Source organism: Natator depressus, chromosome 2 (assembly GCF_965152275.1).
Source record: "Natator depressus isolate rNatDep1 chromosome 2, rNatDep2.hap1, whole genome shotgun sequence".
In the NCBI taxonomy this organism is placed as follows: Eukaryota; Metazoa; Chordata; order Testudines; family Cheloniidae; genus Natator; species Natator depressus.
Genome location: NC_134235.1, coordinates 103,423,583 through 103,448,407, shown reverse-complemented (window position 1 = coordinate 103,448,407; position 24,825 = coordinate 103,423,583). Strand labels below are relative to the sequence as shown.

At 41.5% G+C, this 24,825-nt stretch overlaps 1 protein-coding gene across 5 annotated transcripts in view; it reads right to left on the bottom strand.

Annotated features, from left to right (window-relative positions):
* GPLD1 (glycosylphosphatidylinositol specific phospholipase D1) overlaps nucleotides 1-24,825 on the bottom strand; it is a 39,456-nt gene that overhangs the window by 2,173 nt on the left and 12,458 nt on the right. For 4 of the 5 annotated variants that reach the window (XM_074944777.1, XM_074944774.1, XM_074944775.1 and 1 more), the window contains exons 7-24: nucleotides 24,589-24,643; nucleotides 23,423-23,530; nucleotides 22,136-22,163; nucleotides 21,901-22,040; nucleotides 21,051-21,116; nucleotides 18,958-19,078; nucleotides 17,354-17,493; nucleotides 15,946-16,132; nucleotides 11,761-11,871; nucleotides 6,687-6,761; nucleotides 5,590-5,746; nucleotides 3,929-4,070; nucleotides 2,914-3,016; nucleotides 2,724-2,817; nucleotides 1,956-2,132; nucleotides 1,469-1,629; nucleotides 1,119-1,145; nucleotides 968-1,018 (exon numbers count right to left, since the gene is read on the bottom strand). In XM_074944777.1, the coding sequence (XP_074800878.1) occupies nucleotides 968-1,018; nucleotides 1,119-1,145; nucleotides 1,469-1,629; nucleotides 1,956-2,132; nucleotides 2,724-2,817; nucleotides 2,914-3,016; nucleotides 3,929-4,070; nucleotides 5,590-5,746; nucleotides 6,687-6,761; nucleotides 11,761-11,871; nucleotides 15,946-16,132; nucleotides 17,354-17,493; nucleotides 18,958-19,078; nucleotides 21,051-21,116; nucleotides 21,901-22,040; nucleotides 22,136-22,163; nucleotides 23,423-23,530; nucleotides 24,589-24,643 (1,943 nt within the window). The remainder of the gene's footprint in view (nucleotides 1-967; nucleotides 1,019-1,118; nucleotides 1,146-1,468; nucleotides 1,630-1,955; nucleotides 2,133-2,723; nucleotides 2,818-2,913; nucleotides 3,017-3,928; nucleotides 4,071-5,589; nucleotides 5,747-6,686; nucleotides 6,762-11,760; nucleotides 11,872-15,945; nucleotides 16,133-17,353; nucleotides 17,494-18,957; nucleotides 19,079-21,050; nucleotides 21,117-21,900; nucleotides 22,041-22,135; nucleotides 22,164-23,422; nucleotides 23,531-24,588; nucleotides 24,644-24,825) is intronic. The other variant, XM_074944778.1, reaches the window with a different exon arrangement.

Genomic DNA, 24,825 nt, shown 5'->3' with positions numbered 1-24,825 from the left:
GCCCCTTCTCTTAGGTTGGAAGCAGTTCAGATTCCAGCTGCTTTTTCCTAAAGGCTGTTTGGTGAGTAAAATCAACCAACATTTGGGTAGGGATCACTGCAGAGATGAGCAATCATCTCCTCAAATGATTACTGACAATGAGGAAAATGGGCAGGACCCCAAAGTCCCGGAGTCCATTTATATAAACAGCCACTGGACCAACCTCAAAGTACAGAGTAAAAGCAAATGAAAAAACAAACACTCGTGTCACACAGATGCAGGCATACTGCTGTAACTAGGAGTGCAGGGGGTGCTGCAACACCCCCTGGCTTGAAGTGGTTTCCATCATATCCAGGGTTTAAAGTTTGGTTCAATGGCTCTCAGCACCCCCACTATACGAATTGTTTCAGCACCTCTGAATGCAGGCAGAGACTTTGTCTGCCTCCAAAGGCCCATATCGTCATCCAGAGAGGAGTGGGGCATATGAAGGCCCTCCAAGATTATCAGGGCAAGGACTGGGCCTCGTGTATGGATAGTGCTACTGGAAACAAGTACTAAAATAGAAGACTGCATATAAACTGACCACAGTCATTTTCCCAGTAGCCAATTTTACAGTATGTCATGAGCATCGGCATTGCTTATAACAGGCTGTTGGAGTGTAGTCTAGTGGTTAAAACACATGATTGAGTCAAGTCTGCAGCTGACTTGGACAAGTTGCTAAGAGCAAATTTGGGGTTTTTTTTAAGTAGATTCCTTTTCAGTTGCCCAAATTTAGACAGCTGTGGCCTCTTTGCCTCATTTTACCCATCTATAAAATGGGGTTAATATTGGCCCAGAGGGTGACTTAATGGGAAGCTTGATTAGCTTCTGTAAAGCACTTTGGGATCTGCAGGGGAATGGTGCTATGCTAAGTAATTTATGCAAATGACAGTGACAAGTGTTGTCAAGAAACAAGCTGGCAGGCAAGAGTGGTGTTCATTTCTCTCACCTTTCCTTGAGATTTCACAGTGATGACGGAGCTCCCAAACCGTGATCTTTCCTGTAAAATGAGAGAGCTTATTATGCTCTGAGAACATTAATTAAAGAATGTTTAAAATTGTTTTTTTTTGCTCTCAGCCATTGATTTTCCAGTTACTCACTTCAGGAGAAATTAGAACATATTGTGCCTGAAACAAAAGAAAGAAAGGGAGAAGCTGTTAGTAGAACCACCTTCTTAGAGTGTATTTCACTTGCAGACTAAAGGCCCCATGCATTAAAACTGCCTTACTCCCACATTGCAGAATTTTGTGCACGGTTGCTCATGAACCCAAAAAGGGGCCAAATTACCTAGATTTAAGAACCTGAGCAAGTTGTTGTGTGATGAAGGCAACAAGATGGAGTTTTTACTGAAACTTGACTCCAGATACCAGTCTATTATTTTCTTTTCAGTGGATGTAATTAATTAGTTGTCATCATGTTGTCTCCTGGTTTTACTGGTAAGTTTTCTTACCCAGTCCTCAGGACAAGGAGAAATCCATGATTTGCAGTTGTCTGTCACGTTACCCGAGGTGGTCTGGTTTCCATTGTAGATGTACACACGTCCAGCCTCCCCTCCAAACAGTACAGACGTGATGTCTTCAGTTCGCAGAGGAGATGTCACAATAATTTCATCTGTGAATGATCAGAAAGACGATATATGATGTCAAGATGAAATAGTACTAGACCAAAACACAAGAGCTGGTATTTACACTGGTCTGTATACAGTCATTCCTGTGAACATTAATGACTAACTGTCCATAGCGTAAGGATAAAGTTAAGAAGTTTTCTTGACTTATGACTGAATTGTTTGATTTCTGCTGTCAAGCATCTTGTGATGTTTACGTCCATCTATAAAGCGGGATGTATTTTGAGTTTATATGACAATGTAGGAGGCAAGTCTACTCTTGCTCAAAGTAAAAAGCTCTTCACCCACACCATCTAAATCCCCTTTGTTTTACCTAGTCCATCATTGTCCAGGTCACTTAAGTGTACATCTCCTCCAAAGCGAGAGAACCTCCTGTCCCCACTGAAAGTGCTGAGCAAAGAAGGTTTGGCACCATCTGTCAAGTCATACATCAGAACAGTTCCAGCTTGGTGCAGTACTGAGGATATAAATGCAATCCTAGACGTGGTGTCTGAAAGAAGCCAGGGTGACAGAATTAGCCCCCCAGATGTGTGCACTCACAGGAATAGGCTTAGTACATGCAGTGTACTAACAGTAGGTAATACTGGCATTATCAAAGATCTGAACAAAACGAAAACATACTGACTTTACAAAAACTATCAAATACTTTATTAATTCTACTCCAGTTACAATGTTTGTTCTACATTGAAAAAAAATCAGTCTTCAAGAACACGTGTCAAGTGTGTGCTCCGAAGTTATATAGTGAGTCTTGACCATTTAATTACGCTGTCGTTGGTGCCAGGGAATTTATGGCCTAATAATGAATCAGTTACATAAATAATGTGTTGAGAATGCACTTAACAAAAGACTGTTCCATACAAAAATCTTGCCCTAAACAAATCCGAGGCTCTAGCAAATGAGGCTGTGCAAAGTATACTGTGCACTTTAGGATATCCATAGGGAGAGCATCATATATAGCACTCATAAATTCAGTGTAGCTATTAAGTCCATTTTCTAGCTTGCTGTAATTAGCTTAGTTTACCATTGACTTGAGACATAGATAATACATAGCTAAAGTGTTTCAGTTTCCAGAACAACATACCAGAGGTAGGTACACCCACCACCACCACTTCTCTTGGAATTCCAGCCACAGACAGGAAGCCTCTGGCCAGCGACGAACCCAGTTTGCCCCTCTCCTGTTGATTGTTAAACATGTCAGTTGCACAGAATACCATTTTGCTTCACATAGTTCATACCTGTAAATTCCCAGCATACTAAAGAAAAGGTCCTACCATGTCTCCAGTTACGGAAAACCAGCTTTGTGTGCTTGGTGGGTTATAACCGTACACCTTTCCAACACTCTGTTTGGTATCCAATGAGATGTAACAACCTAGACTAGAACACACAGTACAGTTATTTTCAGTCAAAGTAATAACTTGAAATGTATTTTGTACATACATACAGCATTGCTTGTACGCAGAATATTGTTTTCTTTCATTGTGTGCAAAATGCTGATCTGGTAATTATTCTCATTCTTGTTTCTAATTAGAATTACAGTAGAACCTCGGAGTTATGAACACCTCAGGAATGGAGGTTGTTCTCAACTCTGAACAAAACGTTATGGTTGTTCTTTCAAAAGTTTACAACTGAACATTGACTTAATGCAGCTTTGAAACTTTACTATGCAGAAGAAAAATGCTGCTTTCCCTTTATTTTATTAGTAGTTTGTGTTTAACATAGCACTGTACTGTATTTGCTGTCCCCCATTTTGGGGTGGGGGGTCTCTGCTGCTGCCTGATTGTGTACTTCCAGTTCCAAATGAGATGTGTGGTTGACTGGTCCATTCATAACTCTGGTGTTTGTAACTCTGAGGTTCTATTGTAAGATCTTTCAGAAAAGAGACCTTGTCCACCTTCATATTTGTACATCACTTAGCACAACGGGGCCCCATCATGAGGCTTGTAGGTATCATTCAGTATAGTTAATTACCATTGTAGGATTGTTTAGAACTGCCTCTCTGCTGGCATTTTTAAAAATTATAAAAAGACCCTGAAGAAATTTGTTTTTGAAGAAGACCATCTTTGAAAAAAGCGTTAAGAAGGAGAAGGTAGGTAAAAATTTGAATGTACTAATTTGAAGTTTCCTCTAAATATGACATATTATTGTCCCCAAAGAGTGGAGTTCCACAGGTAAACTTACTGAAACAATATTACTGTAGATCTTAAAGACTATAGGGGAAAAAAACACAGGTTGTGAAAGGAACTGTGTTACGATCATGTACAACGCCCAAATAAAAGAGAAACACACCCAGTACAGCTCTTCCAGGTAGGGCTGCCAATCAGCAGTAAGGTTTTGTTCTTCAACTGGTGACTAACAAGTGAATATCCAAACCAGGCATAGTTCTTTTCCCCCTTCACCATCCAGTTGGCATCCTCTACTGACAGCAGCCCTGACAGATAGGATCAAACAAGACAAAGGTCAAGTCGGGATGTTCACCAAAGCTAAAACATTGATTATCAGTTTCTGAAATATACCACGTTTCAATCTAGCAATAGACACTTCTGTTTTGATTGGGTTAGTCTTCCCATGGTATGGTACCAGTTATCACTAATTTCATAATACACTGTGGTGGCAAAGCAGTACTCAGCAGCTGTGTTTGGTGGTGAAATCTTGGCTCTAAGTCACCCAAACACAACCTATGGGATGCTTTCAACTTCTAAAGGCAGGAATACAGGAGATACCAAACCAGTTTGAATGGAACTGAAATGTTTTCTCTAGAACAGAGATAAAACTGAAACCATTTATCTGAATCCAAAGTTCAAATAAATGAGATCTTAATTCAAGTCACTCCTGGGTTTTGGTTTTACGCAGACTTCAGCTGACAAAGATTTGTGAATTCAAAAGCGTCGCCCAGTTGCTTCCATCCTTATTTGAAATAGATATGCGTCAAAATTAGTACAAATTTAGCTGAAAGCCTTCCCCATCTACAAACCCTGGTTTTGAAAACAATAGGACTCTGATCTAAATTTGATTATGCAAAAACCAAACCTCAACTGGTGAAGTTTTGCATCCCTACATATTCATGCTGACCTTCTCCAGCTCTAGGCTTCAACCTCTTTTTCTAGCTCACCTCTTCCCATCCCACAATAATCCAGTTTGACCCTTACCCTGTAGTTACAGTGCTCACTTGCAGCATTCCCCTTTTGCCACATGAAGGAGCTCTTAGCATGGCACGAATGAATAATCTTGTGATACTCTCAGGCCCTTGCCAATTTGAGAGAAAAATCCAGGTAGACTCCTCCTGATGCAAGGGGCTACCATTACTACCTAGCAGCACTCATTGATAAGCATTCCTTCCACGCTGTTAACCATTCATTTCTGTTTCACAGCCAAGTTCTGTACTTTTCTGCAAGCACTAAACAGCTCTTGCTGTTGACTTTAATAGCACTACTACTCATCTGAGTAAAGTTATACACATGCTCAAGTGTTTGCAGATCCAGGGCCTAAATTCTGAGGAGACTGTTTTCCCCTACCCCCATTCTTATGATGTACACTTCTGTTTGCCTTGGGAACTACGTGCACTAACCTTGGAATTAATACTCATACAATTAGGCTGAGGTACGTGCAAAATTACTTATTTAACATACAAAGCACTTACAATATTATTGCAATAGGCTGACTTTTGTTAATCATCAAATACTCAGAAATACAGGAATAAATTAATTTTAAATTTTCTTCAGTGGGGACAGTAGAAATCCAGGTAAGGCAATGTAAATACTAGAAGCCTATTTTTATGTATTTATTTCTTTACTTCCAGAGTGCACATAAACCTTTCAAGACTCTGCGACAATAATAGGTTGCTCGGGTTTCAATAACAAAGGATTCAAATTAAAACAAAAGTGTCAAATTAAAACCGCAAATATAGCCACATAAAATATGGACATGTCAATTTACTCAGTAAATATTACCTTTGTCACTCCTGTTGAAGTGAGAATAAAATGCAAGTACAAATCCTCTCTGCTCCCCACCGCCAGGTGCAAAAGGAGAACCTGCAACCAGATCAGACTTTCCATCCCCATCAATATCAGCAGCCAGCAGTGACCAGCCAAGGTTACAGAATGTGTGCTGCCAGAGACAATACCTCAATCAAAACTTTAAAGTGGAAAGCAGCATTGTAATTGTCTATTTGCTTTATGTTACTTTATGTCTCTTCTAAAGAGTTAATTTTGAATACTCCTGATCAATCACCCTCTCATCTTGTAACCCAGTTGTTTGGGGGTTGTTTTGGGGTTTTCTTTTTTTTTAAATTGGAGAATAGGGAGTCCACTGAGCCCTCCTCCTTGCTATCCTGCAGTACATGCACTCAAATAGACATGACCATTCGACAAAGAGACAAGGCAGAAGTACAATAAGGCATTTCTTTTTATCTGTGGCCTCTGACAAATGTACAAATATATATTCCCTTGCAATTTCAGGGCCTGATTTTGACATCCTTTCTCATGGTGAGTAGTAAGAGGCTAGCAATGCCCGAGATCCTTAAAGGTATTTCGGCACCTAACTCCCACTGATTTCAATAGAAGTTAGGTGTCTAAATATCTTTGAGGATCTGGACCAACATCTCTACAGTATCCCCAGTAATGAAGGCTTTAGAGTAGCAGTGTGGGCAAACTGTTTCCCCCCCACTCTGCCTCCTCCTGCCATTTGACTTCAGGGATGCTGTCCTGAAGCATGTGGTAATAAAATTGAACCTCTGGTCCTGGGCAATTGAAGGTCTGCAGAATGGAGACAGCTTATCTTAACAGCAGCCTTATGAAAAAGGCTCTAAACAGCAGTTATTGCACCTGAATTTCCTTGTCATATGAACTGTCATGTTTCCTTTCTACTGCCGCGGCTAACCTTGTGGTCCCTGTGTAACTAAAAATTAGTTTGCTTGTCTCATATGCATCCCCCAGACAACAGCCTGAAGGGATGGAACAATACTGAATAAAATGGTACAGTGATCTGCCCCCCTCCTTCAGTCCCCAATTCTGCAGTTTTGGATTGTCCTTCTTACTAGTAAATGTACCTGGCAAATTATGGTAATGTTTGGCCAAGGTGACAGGCCTCTTCCTGTAGTGCCCAGATATACATACACTGCACCCTAAACAGAGGGGGGGAAAAATCCTTTGAGAATGTATACACCAATGCCAAATATGGACTTAATAGTACAAGTTAGAGAAACGACTAACTCTGTGAAGACCATTAGTTAGGCTGCATTTTTCTTACCATCAGAGCCCACAAGGTATAGTGTATCTTCCACCCCAAATCTAAGAATTAAATGTGATAACCAAATCATCCATCTAGAGTTTGCGGTGGCAGGGGGGGAGAATCAACATGCTCGTTTCAACAAATAAGGGAGTTTTCATTATGTTACTTGATAAGGACGATAGGTAATATCATTAAATATAAATAAAACATTCACGCAGCTTGCAGGGTAGTTCACAATAACTTAAGGCTGTGGTACAGTCTGTAGGCAACAAGAGGTGTGTAGTATCAAATTTTCCAAATGTGGAGGCCTAATGTAAGCACTTAAATCCATATTTAGGCAGGTAAATAAGCACCACCTGATTTTCCAGAAGTGCTGAGCAGCTGGAACACCAATTGACTTAAATGGGGGCTGCTCGGGGCATTTCTGAAAAATCAGACCACTTATTTAGGCACCCAAATATAGATCTACGTGCCTAAGTTGAGGCAGTCAAGTTTGCAAATTTGGGCTGTAGTTTGTGTCAGGCAATGTGATAAAGCAATACTGGCAACCAATCCACATGTAAACGTAGCAGCCATTATCCCACTGCAAGATGACACCGACTGGAAGAATATAGAAAAGATCTGATGCAGTATGTCAGCTCTATGAGTGGTGGGTGAAGATGGCCTATGCAGCCAGCTGTAAGTATAAGTATTGACTGAGGCTGTAACACAAGTAGAGAATCAACAGTGTTAGGGCCTGTAATGTAAACAACTTAGCATAACTCGGGTTATGGCACGCGTGCCAAAGGCGGCACGCGAGCTGATTTTCAGTGACCCTCACACTGCCCCGGTCCTGGCCACCAGTCCGGGGGGGCTCTGCATTTTAATTTAATTTTAAATGAAGCTTCTTAATCATTTTTAAAACTTTATTTACTTTACATACAACAATAGTTTCGTTATATATTATACACTTCTAGAGAGAGACCTTCTAAAAAGGTTAAAATGTATTACTGGCACGCAAAACCTTAAATTAGAGTGAATAAATGAAGACTCAGCCCACCACTTCTGAAAGGTTACCGACCCTTGACATAACTAATCAAGGCCTATGGTTTTGCTTGACATAAATAACTGACAGGCAAGTGACTTTAAGTCACAAGATGAAACATAGCAGTAAATAAAAGTAAGTCAGTTGACTTGTGTGAAGTGAGAAACCACATAAGTTACTGATATTTTAAGAAGGTATGTTTAAGCAATATGCATAATATGTTTAACTGAAACTCACAAGGTCTGACAGCAGTAATATTATGGCAACCAGTAAATGCTCATGAATATGATGTACCCAGTTAATTAACCTATAGCACCTGGGAACTCCAACATAAGTAGGGCGTGGAAGTTCAGATAAGGAAAAGGGGCTGAACTCCTTATGAATATTTCTCCTGGGGGGATTCTGCACTCATGGGGCAGAGGGCAGAATTCATATGGCCCACATTTTTCTGTCTCCCATCGACATATCATAGTGTGAACCTCGCGGAAACTAGCTCTAAGTACGTCAACCTCAGCTACGTCAACATGGCTGGCCTTACCATGAGGCGAACTGAGGCGGCGCCTCAGGTGCCAGACTGTGGGAGGGCACCACTAGGACCCAGAGTGTAGAAAATTTTGTTTGCTGCTGGGGCATATGTATTCTCTCTGCTCTAGATGCATAGAGATGGTGGAGTGCTATGCTGGAGGAAGGAGGGCACAAGAGACATAACAGGCAGGCAAGAGAAAAGGTGAGAGGGAATAACAGAAAGCAGCAGGAGCTGCAGGGAGAGAGAGGAGAAGGAGCCTCTTCTGTACCTCTCTAGCACCCCCAGGAATCTGGACTGATTAACACCAGCTTCTCAGGGAGCTTCCTGTTTCCTGCTGCTTCCCTGAACTCACTTGAGGAGAACAGGCAGTCAACTGAAGTAGTAGGAGCCAGTTAGGCCCTTAAGACGCTGATATCTTCCCTCACTCAGGTCCTGCTACCAGCCTGCTTATTTGTCCCCTTCAACTGAGTGTTGAGAGCCACTATAGCTGGCACAGAACAGCAGTTATGAGTGAAAGAAGAAAATGCCCCTCTGGGGCAGCATTCAGAAAAAGAAAGCAAGCAAAGGAAGCTTTTCTATCTAAGCAGGAAGGAGCTCTCCTGAGATACATAGACATAAATGTTCACGGTGAGCCTTCCGGCCCCAGTGAGGATGTGAGTGGTGAGGAGATGCCTGATCTTCCAGTTAGTCAGAGTGCAGGTGACCTGGCAGCTACTGCAGCATCCATATCTCCATCTCAAATGGATGTAACCATGCACATTCCTGAAGAAAAGTGTAGATCAGAGAAGAGTATGGTGGAGGCGCAAGAAACAGCTGCTGCTGAGTTTAGTTCCTTAAGTCTAGATGATCCAGACTGGACCCACTTGAGCAGTAGCCTAAGGGACTTCCTTGTACTGCATGGGCCACAGCAAGCGAAAAATTTCATGTTCCCCAAAGACAATGAAAATAGACGTTTCCATCCAACACATTATTGGCGTGAAATCCCCAATGGTGACAAAGTGGAGAGGCCATGGCTTATGTACGCAAAAACCCAGAATGCTGCATACTGTTGTTGTTGCAAACTCTTCCAGTCTAATGTTCCAGCCACATTGGGTTCTACCGGAATGAAGGACTGGAAAAATCTGGCAAGAAATCTGGCATTCCATGAGAAGGCAGTAAATCACTAGAGAGCATTCCATAGGTGGAAAGAGCTTGAGATGAGACTAAGGTTAAAGGCCACCATAGATGATCAGCATCAAGAGAAGATTGCATCAGAGTCTCTTTACTGGCAAAATGTTCTGAAAAGGCTCATTGCCATTGTGAGAATGCTTGCTACCCAAAACCTAGCGCTGCGTGGCACTTCAGATCAGCCGTAGGTGCCAAACAATGGAAACGTCTTTAAAATTGTGGAGTTGATGGCTGAGTTTGATACTGTACTCCAGGAGCAGCTAAGAAGAGTCACCACCCAAGAAATGTACATACACCACTACCTTGGAAAAACAATTCAAAATGAGATCATACAGAACTGTTCGTGGGAGAACAGTGGCAGAGGGAAATGGAATCACCAGAAACATACATAACTTCAAATTTCTATGTGGCTTAGTGTTGTGGCATGACATACTCTTTGAAATAAATGTTGTAAGCAAGAGACTCCAAGGTGTTGACCTTGATATATCTGGAGCAATGGAACAACTGGACAAAGCAAAGTCAGACCTACAGTCTTACCAGTCAGATGAGGGATTTCAAAACGTTTTGAAGAGTGCACAGAAGTTGGCAGAGGAACGTCACACTGAAGCTATTTTCCCACCCATTCAAAAACACAAGAGTCACCGAAGAAGACGACATTTTGATTACGAGGCACAGGATAATCCCATAAGAGACCCCAAACAACAATTCAAAGTTGAATTCTTTAACCAGGTGCTAGATTGTGCAATACACTCAGTTGAAGAACGTTTCATGCGGCTCAAGGAACACAGCAGTATATTTGGGATAGTGTATGATATTCCAAAACTCCTCGCTATACCTGAAGAAGACCTACACCAGCAATGCAGGGCACTAGAGACAGTGTTGACACATGATGACATGCGCAACATTGATGAGAGTGATTTAGGTGATGAACTGAAAGCCCTTTCAAAATACATTTCAGCAGGATCAACTCCAAAGGAAGCAGTTCAAATCTTTGCAACCAAGAAGGCATGGAAAGCACCACTTTGATTATTCAAACAGATAAAAATGCCAGTGTTTACTATGCAGACAAGAAAAGTTAACTTTCTAATGCCTGAACAGCAAATGTAAGTGTTACTTAAAATTTTTGAACAAGGCATTTTAAAAGTTGTTAGTTCTCCTTTATTGGGGTAGGTAGCAGAGCAGTACCATGAGAGGAGTAGAACAGGAAGAAAGCAAAATTAAGACCTTTCAGAGTTTTGGCCCAAGCCAGGGGACATGAGGGCCTTATTTGCGCTCCCCGCCTCAGGTGCCAAAATGTTGTGGGCCAGCCCTGGGCTTAGCGTTGTTGTTTTTTTGTTAACGAATGGTTGTGAGAATGTTGTGGAAAAGCCTTGGCGAAGTGGTGGGCTTAGGGTTAGTGCTTGTTCTATTTCTTCTGACAGTGAGTTCCATACTCTTGGGCTTTTTAACAGAGGTGACACATAACTGTTGATAGTGGTGGGAGGGGGCACAATTTAAAGGTTCTGGTGTGAACCCTGTCAGCAGAGTTGATGCGGGAGGGTGGGGCTGGGGGTGGGGGCACAAGCCACATGACCTCAAAATCACTCTCTGCGCCTTCTTCAGTGCAATCCCTCCCCCACCTTCAGCAGGTAGCTCGGGCTGTCCGGAGTGGGCTGAGCCCATGCACCCTGTCTGTGCCCCTCAGCTCCCGCTGCCAATGGCACGTACAGGAGGCCACTCTACCAGGCTGCTGCTGCTGTCTGTGTGGAAGGGCAGGTGATGGCAGGAGTCGCCTCCAGCCCAGGATGGCATCACTGAGCACTGGCAGGGAAAGGAAGGAGCCAGGCTGCACTGGACACCCCTCTCCGCTCTCTCCGTGGGCTGGGGTTTGGTGTCACCTCCTCCTCGTCCCCTCTGCCAGATCCCAATCATCCCTGCAGTTTCCTGAGGGCCCCACAGTGCACAATGCCTCCTTCACCCCTTCCTGCCTGCACTGCAGCCAGGGTACAGAAAGCAGCTGGGTTATATCGGTGGCCAGCAGCAGCCTCAGCGTTCACAAAACAAGATCCAGATTGGGAACCACCAGCAAGCTGCCAGCTACCTTATTCACCCTGAATAATGTGAGAAGGTCTCTCTTTAATGCTGTTATTTGGAACATACACAAACCAGATGTTGTTCTAAATAAAGGGCTCTTACGGTGTAAGTGAGATGCTGTGATCCTACAGAAGGTGCTCCCACCGCTACGTCTGGTACTCCATCCTCATTGAAGTCCAGTATTGCTATGGCAGAACCGAACCTGCCTGAAGGCTGAGAAGACACATGTCACACTCATGCAGCTACGTAACATTTAAAAACAATAAAACAAAATCTTGGCATCTGCCTCCTCGAGAATTTTCTGCACAATAAACATCCTATGAAACAGCTGGAAATTCAGAACTGACCAAAAAAACCCCCCCACAATCTCACAGTTCTTAGATTGTCAGTATTATTTACTCTTAAAAGAGCAGCTGAATAAACAGATCGTCCTGTAGAGATGTACAGTACCAATATCTGAAGTGAATACATGTGGGAGTGGTTTGTTTTGTTTTGATAGAGAGGGGGAGTTTAAAAAAAAACCCCCAAAACATAACATGTTTGGTCTCAGCTCATTAATCTCATTAGGACACTGTTGTGCTACATCCTCTTCTCAGCTTTTGCTTATCATTTAGGTGATGCTTAGGATACCCACTGTTACTATCATTGTGTCTGTGAACTAAAAAAAAAAGAGCAGAAGACACTTCACGACTTAAACACATTTGCTTTAGAAACTATTGTACTTAAACTATGTGTGTGTGTGTGTGTGTGTGTGTCTTTCTGCTTCTTAGTAAGATGCTTACAACAAAGCATGATCTTTATATTACTCAATATATCATCATCTAGTCCTACTGTTCAGTTTCAAGCCAAAGACACTCACCACACTCTGTCACATCACAGCATAGCATTTCACAGAAACCATTTGCATGGTTAGTAAACTGCCCTATTAGTGAGCCTAATAGAAACTGAATAATTTCATCATCTGGACCCATGGAAAAAAACCCTTGAGGAATTCCATCATGATTTCAACAATTTCCATCCCACCATCAACCTCAGCCTGGACCAGTCCACACAAGAGATGCACTTCCTGGACACTACAGTGCTAATAAGCGATGGTCACATAAACACCACCCTATACCGGAAACCTACTGACCGCTATGCCTACCTACATGCCTCCAGCTTTCACCCTGACCACACCACATGATCCATTGTCTACAGCCAAGCTCTACAATACAACCACATTTGCTCCAACCCCTCAGACAGAGACAAACACCTACAAGATCTCTATCAAGCATTCTTATAACTACAGTACCCACCTGCTGAAGTGAAGAAACAGATTAACCGAGCCAGAAGAGTATCCAGAAGTCACCTACTACGAGACAGACCCAACAAAGAAAATAACAGAACGCCACTAGCCATCACCTTCAGCCCCCAGCTAAAACCTCTCCAATGCATCATCAAGGATCTACAACCTATCCTGAGGGATGACCCATCACTCTCATAGATCTTGGGAGACAGGCCAGTCCTTGCTTACAGATAGCCCCCCAATCTGAAGCAAATACTCACCAGCAACCACACACCACACAACAGAACCACTAACCCAGGAACCTATCCTTGCAACAAAGCCCGTTGCCAACTGTGTCCACATATCTATTCGGGGACACCATCATAGGGCCTAATCACATCAGCCACACTATCAGAGGCTCATTCACCTGCACATTTACCAATGTGATATATGCCATCATGTGGCAGCAATGCCTCTCTGACATGTACATTGGTCAAACTGGACAGTCTCTACGTAAAAGAATAAATGGACACAAATCAGATGTCAAGAATTATAAAATTCATAAATCAGTCAGAGAACACTTCAATCTCTCTGGTCACTCGATTACAGACCTAAAAGTGGCAATTCTTCAACAAAAAAACTTCAAAAACAGACTCCAATGAGAGACTGCTGAATTGGAATTAATTTGCAAACTGGATACAATTTAACTTAGGCTTGAATAGAGACTGGGAGTGGATGGGTCATTACACAAAGTAAAACTATTTCCCCATGTTTATTTCCCGCCTCCACCCCTCACTGTTCCTCAGACGTTCTTGTCAACTGCTGGAAATGGCCCACCTTGATTATAACTACAAAAGGTCCATCCCCCCGCCCCGCTTTCCTGCTGGTAATAGCTCACCTTACCTGATCACTCTCATAGATTCATAGATACTAAGGTCAGAAGGGACCATTATGATCATCTAGTCCGACCTCCTGCACAACGCAGGCCACAGAATCTCACCCACCCACTCCTGCGAAAAACCTCTCACCTATGTCTGAGCTATTGAAGTCCTCAAATCATGGTTTAAAGACTTCAAGGAGCAGAGAATCCTCCAGCAAGTGACCCGTGCCCCATGCTACAGAGGAAGGCGAAAAACCTCCAGGGCCTCTTCCAATCTGTCCTGGAGGAAAATTCCTTCCCAACCCCAAATATGGCGATCAGCTAAACCCTGAGCATATAGGCAATATTCACCAGCCAGATATCCAGGAAAGAATTTTCTGTAGTAACTCAGATCCCACTCCATCTAACATCCCATCACAGGCCATTGGGCCTATTTACCATGAATATTTAAAGATCAATTAATTACCAAAATCATGTTATCCCATCATACCATCTCCTCCATAAACTTATTGAGTTTAACCTTAAAGCCAGATAGGTCTTTTGCCCCCACTGCTTCCCTTGGAAGACTATTCCAAAACTTCACTCCTCTAATGGTTAGAAACCTTCGTCTAATTTCAAGTCTAAACCTCCCAATGACCAGTTTATATCCATTTGTTCTTGTGTCCATATTGGTACTGAGCTTAAATAATTCCTCTCCCTCTCCGGTATTTATCCCTGTGATATATTTATAGAGAGCAATCATATCTCCCCTCAACCTTCTTTTAGTTAGGCTAAACAAGCCAAGCTCCTTGAGTCTCCTTTCATAAGACAGGTTTTCCATTCCTCGGATCATCCTAGTAGCCCTTCTCTGTACCTGTTCCAGTTTGAATTCATCCTTCTTAAACATAGGAGACCAGAACTGCACACAGTATTCCAGATGAGGTCTCACCAGTGCCTTGTATAACAGTACTAAAACCTCCTTATCTCTACTGGAAATACTTCGCCTGATGCATCCCAAGACCGCATTAGCTTTTTTCATGGCCATATCACATTGCTGGCTCATAGTCATCCTATGATCAACCAATACTCCAAGGTCCTTCTCCTCCTCCGTTACTTCTAATTGATGCATCCCCAGCTTATAACTAAAATTCTTGTTATTAATCCCTAAATGCATAACCTTACACTTCTCACTATTAAATTTCATCCTATTACTATTACTCCAGTTTACAAGGTCATCCAAATCTTCCTGTATGATTTCCCAGTCCTTCTCTAAATTGGCAATACCCCCTTACAGTGTGTATGGTAACACCCATTGTTTCATGTTCTCTGTGTATATAAATCTCCCCACTGTATTTTCCACTGAATACATCCGATGAAGTGAGCTGTAGCTCACAAAAGCTTATGCTCAAATAAATTTGTTAGTCTCTCAGGTGCCACAAGTCCTCCTTTTCTTTTTGCGGATACAGACTAACACGGCTGCTACTCTGAAACCTGAGTAATTTATGTGGCTTCCTGTTCTGTTTTGTATCTGGAGGAGCTGTGAATCCACAAAGAGCACCTCCAATAGGTAGGTTGGACATTCCTAAACATGTATAGCACTTCAACAATGTGCGCCGCATCCTCCCCAAGCCCAGTGGAAATAGGTACTGAGCTCTCAAGACTCAAATTCATAAGTTGTGGGGTTCCCAGCTCCTCCAAGCTATGCCTAAGCAGTATTATAGCTACTATAGTCAGAGGCACTATAAAACAAGTAAGATAAATAGCCCTCATGTATTCAAAAAGAACCAAAGGGCAGTTTTCAGCCCAACTATGTAGTGGCCCGGTAGCAATGTATAGATCCCATGGCATGGATGGACACAACCTCGGTGTCAGTTAAGGGTCCCAGTTTGTTTTAGTGTTAATTTGCCTGGTGGAGAGAAGAATAAATAGAACATCTTTAATTCAGCCACAAGGACCTTTTATATTAACAGGGATTGTTTTTCTTTAAATGCACATAACATCCTGATTTACAGGAGAGACATTTCAGAAACCATAACAGCTCTTTGTAAGAAAAAAATTAACAGCACCACTGATCAGTCAAGGGAAGGATAAAGGGCAGTGACCTTTTAATAAAAAAATAAAGGCAAATTGTTTTAAATGACAAATATCTGACTTGATTCCCCACCTGACAACCCTCCAGCACTTGATCCGCTTCCTTGTCTAGATCCATGTTTACTGGAGGCAAACCTGACCGATTACTGTAAACTATGTACACCCGTCCTATCTGAACATGGCCCAATCTGCTGTATCCTGGTGCTCCAACCACGAGATCCTCATAACCATCTTTGTTTAAGTCACCTGAGGTCATTGCCCTGTACACCAAAGGAGAAAACAAAAGCATAGCATCAATTACCACATTGGTTCAGCAAATGTAAACGTTCACATTTCAAAGCTAACTGGTCACTTTCACCATCTCGTAGTCCTACGAGTCTGTAAAGCCATTTTCCAAGTGATTTAAACTTATTGAATCTCAGACCTATTCTGTTGAACTAAACTGACTAGAGCCTCTGAGGTTCAGCTTCTATTAACACGGCTGTGATCTGCATGGATTGCCATCAGAAAGTGTTCTTATTTACTGAATTGTAGCATTTGGCAGCCACCAAGCAGTGTCTAAGACAGAAACAAAGAAGCATGACAGAGTGCTGCTCACATTCGCCATGATTTGTGCTTCAATTTCTGATCTGTTCATTAGACTTGGTTTGGTGAGCCTCAGCTACTTGATGGAGCTCACATAGGTTGACAGAGAAAGAATAAACTGGCATTTATTTAGTAAATTAATTTAATACTGGTGAAGGGTGCAAGATTAACAGCCCTGGAGACTGAAGTCTCCAGTTTTTGTCCCAGAGCAGATACAGCAAGACTAGCAGCAGTGCAAGCTTCCTCCATCTCTCTTCCCCATTGCGTGTCTGCCATAATCAGGATGGATCCTCTTCTGGAGAGGAGAGAGGGTAGGTATCATTCTCCATGCTGATTCAGTCCTTGGTTTCTCTACTAAAAATGCTACCAAGAATAGTGTCAACTGGGACAACCCATTCATGTCACACAGGCTATTAAATGGTCATCAGATGGTAATGATGGTCCCAAGCCATGTTGTTCAGATCCAGACCCAAATCTGGATCCAAGCTTTCCCAAAGTTTGGACATAATCAGATTTGGAGTTTTGGTCTTGTTCATTAGGGGCTAGCCACAAAGTTTTGATATAGATCTGAACATTCCCAAGCACTGGGGTTATCTGGAACCAGGGTTTTGCTTTGGATCAAACTTTGATCATGACTTTCAACCAATATGGATGGGGTCAGCAGTAAACCAATGCCCCAAAGTCAAAAAGGCTCCATATCTCAATACCTCATAGCAACGCCAAGCTAAAGTAAGTTGTTCTGCAGCTGCCAGCATTTGCATCCTGGTTAATATGGCCCATAACTGTATCTTTAAAATCTCTTCAAGGAATAAAGATTTAATACTTTTGCTGCTGCTTAAAATATTCATAAATGAAGAGAGAGGGAAAGGAGAAAGGAGAGAGAAATCTGCACCAACCATCCAAGCCTGGCATAGGGTGATTTCAGGAAGTATGAGGCTGTGGGCTTGGAGACGTGGTTAGAGGATTGCTGATGCATGACTGCAAATGCTCTCCTGACATTCTTTGCAAAAGCACCATTAATAAAGTGGAGGGACTTCTGAAAGAAAAGTAAAAATTTAAGAAATATGGGAATAATAATACAACGTCCACAAACATCCACAGTGTATTTTCATTACCAATAGGAACTCTGAACAAATAAGGAACTGATCCAAGCCCCATGTAGGTCAGTGGGAGTCTTTACATTGATCTCAGTTACTCCTGGGGGAATTCTGTGCCAAAAAATTAAAAATTCTGCACACGTTATTTTAAAATTCTGCATATTTTATTTGTCAAAATAACACAATATAATCACTCTGGTTTCAGTTATTTCAGTAATTTATTTAAACTACAATACAATAGATGGAGAATGGAAGTGAGGAACATTGGAGGAAATACCCAAAACCCCTTGCCTAATAGTAAGGTAGCTAGGTTTGATCCTTTATTTCTAGTTATTAGTCAGCAAATATACGCAGCCATGCGCTCGGGGTTACATTATAGGTAACTGAAGAGCAAGTGAGGGCTGGGGAATCAAACTCACATTTTATATTGGCTACTGACCATCTCCAGAAAGGTCAGTAGCAAACAATTCATGGAGCACATTTTGATAGGAAATTTTTTCAGTCCAAAAATATAGACCCGTTTTAATCACTAAAGCACCATAAGCATTTATACAGCCATTCTGTCCTTTATACCACTCTGGCAAAGTAAAGGAGCCTTAAACTTTTACACCTGTTTTATATTCATGGGGGGAATTCATAAAGACAATGGGACAATTCACTAAGCAGGCAGGCTGCTACATTCTGCTCTACCTGAGGGGACAGAGCCTTCCCCACGTCTACTTCCTCAGAAACACCCCGAAGCCCTGTCCCTACATGCTGAGCACGCTGCAACAGAGAGTGAGAAGGATAGAGTGTGTGTGTCTCTCTCTTTTTCTCTCACACGCACGACTGCCAAGCGCCTTTCTCTCCCCGCCCCCGGAGGTGATTTACGTCTCAGCCAGCTGCTCTGGGCGCCTGAACCAACCTGCCTGCGCTGCTGGGGAGGGGCATGTGACTGCTCTTGCAGCTTCCCTTTGCTTCCCCATCAGAAGTCATTTTTCTGTGGGGAAGCAAAGAAATGTGCCAGGGACATGAATTCTGCACACACACAGTGTCACAAAATTCACCCAGAAGTATGACTTAGTGGACTTTGGATCAGGCCCTTAGTGCTGCTTCAGAAAGAGGCAGAAATCCAAAGCACAACTAGCAAAGAATTCACAACAGCACTAAGAGTAGGATTCCTTCTTTACCCGTGCGGGCAACCAGCTGCTGCTATGAAGCATGAATATTAAAGACATACTGTAATATCATTATATACAACAATATAACCACTGTTCCAATGTGTAAAATGCTACCATCCCCATCTGGAGACTCTCTTCCCTCCTGCAATGTACCAGACTGAGGAACTAAAACAATTGATAGCAGATCCAAATTTTGCATGGCCCATCTATCTCCCCCTGCACTATTGATCTAAACAGACTTACTGTTGCCCAGGATTGCATATTGAAATAAACTCCTTTCTCCGTATAATTTATATTCTTTTCAGTTGTTTGTGTGAGTGAAGAAGTCACACTCTTGTGCTGTTCCTTTTTGGACTGTATAATTCTGTTGAGATAAAGAGGCAGTAATAATTAGAAATGTTGCTGAAGGGACAATTAACAAGATAAACCCATTAAATGCAATTTAATGACTGGACTGAATATTTTATGCCATGATTATAGAATGAGAAAAGCTGAAGATCATGCCATATGCCATTCAGGTGGCCGTTTACCCAATGTTTATAATAAAAAGATCTTAGAACCAGGTTCGCTACTGAGTTACATCAGTTTAACTCCATTGATGTTAGTAGAACGATGCCAGTTAACACCAGCTGAGAATCTAGTCCTTGGATATTACCTATTACATCAGCATCATTAGGTGTTTTCCCCTCATCATCAGTATTATTTTTACTGGTACACTATAAATGTGTAAGAACAACATTCAAACCATGTTGTCTACAAACGGATTTGAATTGAAATATTGTACACTAGTCACTTGAACCTGGGTATTGAAATTCTTTTCTTTTAAAGCCAGAAGCATACAAATTCTTTTATGAGTTATTAGTGATCTTGATAGCAGTAATACACAGGCAAGCAAATAAATGATTTGTAAAAGTTATTACTAGAGTATATTTCTAAAATACTCTACTTGCCTTTCCTCAGGCTAGTAAATCCATTGCCATACACACATTAGACCAAATCCTGCTCCAATTTATACTCTGTTGAAGTCATTTGAGTTGCAAGGAATGCAAGTTAGGGTTACAGAAGATTTAATTGTCTCCCCTGACTAACACTGGAAGCAGACAGGGGAAAATAAAATAAAATAAAAAGCTAATCTCTTCTAACTTGAAATCCAAAATAACAAAGTGGTAAGATAAAGGTAGCGCAGCTCTCACACCTCCAGGCTTCCCCAAAATGTGAGATTTATACCCATATCTACCTGTCAAGCAAAAATCCCCAGTCTTTTTCAATTTGTGCATGGGGCATTAGTTGTTTGTTTACTAGTGAGGGTGAAGAGGTTTAGGTACAAATGGGAAACACAGCCCTCAAAGGAAACTCCTACTCCTCTGCCATCTTGCTTTCTCTCGCTACTTCTATTTGCTGATTCTCTTCTCCATCTCTAGCAATTTTCTTTTTCTCTCCCGCCCCCCCCACGTTAGCTCTCTGTGCCCCTTTTCTCTATGCTGTGCTGCCCCACCCCACCCCATTGCCTCGGTACCAGTTAGATGCAAACTGAACTGAATTACATACGAAAGCTTCAGATACACAGGCTGAGAAAACTCTGAATCTTTTTGTTATCTAAACTAAATATATTATTTACCCTGAATGTAATTCCCAGGATTAATTATGAATTCTTGGAATAAAAATATACCCCTCAGAGTGTAGATTTTAGTGGAATGATCTGAATTCTTATGATTAAAGTTTGACTAACTCCTGTGTCTCTGATGTTCTTAGGTTTGACTCATTGCAGTTTCAGTTCAATGAGAATTCACCAGTAGCGTAGAGGCCATACACAACACAAGCAGGAAGTTAGCTGTGGAATGGATGTGCAGATGACTACACACCCTGTGTCCTACAGAGCTGGATTCCATATGCACGTAGACCAACATAGTAGGGCTTTTTGATGTTAGCTGTGTAAGAGACAGGTGTATTGCCAGTGAGCCACCAGACCTCATGCATGGGTGTGCAGATGTTGCACTCCTACTCCAATCCAGGTGCTGGAACAGCAGTCCTGAGGGGCAGAGTGCTTACTCCATACCCTATCCACTGGCAACAAGATGAAGCCCTTCCCATCTCTTACAAAGTTTCCCTATAAAAAGCAAATTTATTTGGGTTGGGGAGGGCCTAAGTTTCACCCAAAGGAAAGATCAAACAAGTATCTCTCTTCATACATGAAGAAATTTCTCCCCTGGAGTAGAGTTTTTCCAAAAAGGAGAAGCGAGGGACCTTGATAGGTTACCCATGTAATTGGATTTCCACACAAATGGACGTATCTTCTTTCAGAGGTAAATCTTTGCAGCTTTCAGGATTATACTTACATGTTGCTGTTCTTGTGCTCCCCATTGCACTCTATAAATAGAGGGTTCTCAGGTATGAAGCAGCCGCTGAAGAAATATTGAAAACACACAGTTTTTTATATATTCTAATGGAAGTTAAACTAAATAGAACTTTCATCCATAGAGATTCCTCCTCTGGGAAGTGAGGTCATCTCCCTCAATAGCCCCTGCTTATTCAAAATTAGGGCATTGTTATATTCCTTAGAAATTCCTTTTGTATTTTTTTAAGTTGTTGATGAATTATTTAGAATCCATAAGAATGTCATGTGTGATTATGTAACAACTTACTTTGGCACTAATAACTGGCTAATCCTAGTAAGGTACAGTGTTCTTAATTAAAGTGACATTTTTCAAGCATGTAACACAACAGATTATAGGATTTGCTTTTTCCAATTTTCATGCAGTAACATTATTCATCTAGACAAACAGTATAATTGTCTGAGATCTGCTCTCCACAGGAAGGATTGTGAACCTATCTGGGCAAAGGTGAAATATTTGTGTAAGTGGTATTATAGTGATAAAGTTTTCTATGAAAGTAATACCAGCTAAATACGAGCCTGAACTTGCAACTCTTAGACAATTAGGGTTCATTTTAACTCTCTCTGAACTCAACGAGAATCTTCTGATTTCACTGGGAGTTGGATTGGGCCCTAAGTCTCATTGAATTCTGATTAAGTAAGGTCTTCAGTTTTAGGCTCTAATTCTGGGACTGGGCCTGCTTCCTTGAGAACAAGTAAACAGACTTCATAACTTGAATACAGCAAAGGTAATTTATCTGACTTTACTGTAGACTCATAAGAGGTGCATCCTAACACATAAAACAACATCTCACCTGGTCCCATTTTCTAACATGTGGCTTGCTAGCTGAAAAATATTATTTGACCAAAATGCCATGTCATCCAGTCCTCCAAGGAAATACTCATGGAACCTCTCCACCAAAAATGGAGATTTGCTAGCATATGATGGGAAAAGCTATGAAACAAAACGCAGTATAATTAGTGAAATGGTTCAGTGTATCTTAACATTAATAGGTACCTAGTTGTTAACAAGAAAAAAAAATAAGTTACCTTGGCAACAGCAAGCATTTCTCCATGCCTGCAAAAATAAATAATCTTCAGATACATGTGTTTCATTAACAAATAATATGAAAATACCCCCATTTCAAAGCCTTTGTGGACCCCTATATAATAACCTAGTATTTATCCAACTTTAAGGATGGTAACGTTGAGAGATTTCCTTGTTTGTTACTATATCATCATAAGATCTGTAACATCAGAGACTGTGATCTTGATGGTATTTCTTAATATCTGTGCTTTCTACACTGCTCTGCAACTCAGCACAACGACAGGTACACCTACACTCCCTGCAGCGCAGGTATAAATAGCAGTGTAGAGGGTGAGGCACTCCTGAGGCCCATAAAGTAAAGACATACCTGAAGCCTGTGGGTAGGTACCCACGTACACATGGCTCTCTACTTGCCAAAGCATTGCCTCCCCAACTACACTGCTATTTTTAGGAGTGTACTGTCCCACTGCCTCCCCACAGCTAACGCCTTTCCCCGCTCCAGGAAAAGACTATCCGTGGGGAAAGACTCTGGTGGAGGGAGGCAGTGGGGAAACAGCTCAGCAGCAGAAGGCTCATTCTTTCCCGACTGCCTTTTCCTGCCAGAGCCTTTACTCGTTGCAGCGAAAGTCTCTGGCAGTGGGGGAGCTGCTGAAGCCTTTCTCCACTGCCAGAGCCTTTCGCTGACACATGCAGCTATATGTAGCCGCCACTGTTGGGTAATGTAGACGTAGCCAATTAGTAAATAATTGAATTAATGAACATAGCTAGGAGACTCTAAATATTCTGAAGTAGTCATTACCGCAGTTCAGGTTCTTTTAACTAAGAGGAACAACTTCACTTCCTATCCTTCAGACCTGTAGTATTCTGGAAGTGTCTGCATTGGTGTAAATGTCTGTGGGCAAGATAGCTACCTATAGCTACGCATCTATATTGCACTCTTCATTGAAGAAGATCAGTTTTACTGCTGAAGTGCCACAACATGGCCACGCTTCAAAACATTGCTGTTACCTCGCAACACAGGCCGGTTTATGTTGTTAAGACATACAGCCTAACTATTGTATTCATCATATACGTCATATTCATTTATAAAATGTAACAACTGTGAAACTTAGATACAGATCCAAACCTTCATTCCAAATTTCCCCAAAGTTCAAAGGTGTCTGGGAGAGAAGTTTGAGTTTGGCTAATCTCTAACATAGAGATGCAGGTTCAGTGATTTACTATGAGAGTTATTATAATTTTTCCCCATATGTTTTGTGAAATAAGAAGTTCACAACTCAGTGACTTACAATTCGAGAAACTGCAGGTAAGTACAGTCAATAATTGTGCCTTCAGTTATTACTTCTTGGCCATAATATTCCTTATAGATAGCTAGCAGATCTTTGACTGGTACATACCTAAAAAACAATACTGAGGTGTTAACACTAATATTTCCCATTTAATCCAATAAAACACGATTCATTTTATGTAACTCCCTCCATGGGATTCTTGGCTAGTAGATCTGCCTAGTCTTGGATTGTGTCCTCTCCTCTGGCCTGTCCCCAGCCTATCCCTCGCCCTGCTAAGATCAGCCTATTCAGAGCTAGCACAATTGTTCCTACCCCACCTTCAGCACAGACCTATGACAGGGCTTAAACAGTGACAAGGACCTTCTGCACTGGGATGAGCTTCACCCTATGTCACACAAAATAAGACATAATCAATGTTTCAATGTAATTGTTAAATAAGTATACTGTACCTGAAAATTGTAAGTTACAAGAAAATGTCTAAAACTGTTTTTAAATGCACCTGATGATGGTGTATTACTCTTGATTCACAATGTCGAGGTTTAATTGAAGCAAGTGTCCATTTGATGTTAATTTCAAATCTTCTCTTAGTGATGTTCAATTTATGGGACATAAAATAACCAATAGGGACTACTTTATGATTCATTACACAATGAAAAATATTTAAATACTGACAACCACACATCTTTATTTCTAAAAAAAACTAGTAAGAATTTGCATAAAAACACCGAAACATAGCTAAACTAAACAGAGGTATCCCATATAAAGATATTGCCATTGAGTTATATAAAGAACGGCTAGGACTTTCCAGCAAACTATTTTTAAAGCTAATTTTTGTAGTTGTTGGTTTCCTGTGTGACCAGTGTGAATATCCTCATCTCTGTGTGTCAGTTTTCTCATGTGTAAAATGGGGATACTGCTACTTCCTTTCTCCCTCCCCTTTGTCTGCTCTTCAGGGCAGGGACTCTCTCTTACCCTGCGTGTGTACTGTGCCTAGCACAATGACTTTCTGATCTCAGTTGGGGCCTCTTGGTGCTACAATAATACAAATAAATATTACTTTATTAGAACATCCTGAAATTATCATCTACACTATGTGTTATGCGTGCAGCAAAAATTAATGAGAGTATTTCTTCAAAACATTGACAGCTTAAGCACATTGCTCTTACCAGTCTGCTTTCAGGTAACTAAAATCAAGCTCAAATTGGCTTAATACGTCACCTCCTACATTTAGAGAGAGGGGAAAAAAAATCAGTTTTACTATATTAGCACACAACATCAATTTCTTTTTTAAAATGGTGTCTATCACTGGGCGTTGGCAGTACTCCCGTGTGTGTTAATACTGTAGAGTTCCATTTTAGGTATGTAAATATTTCTGACTTGGAATATGTTGCTGGTATACTTGC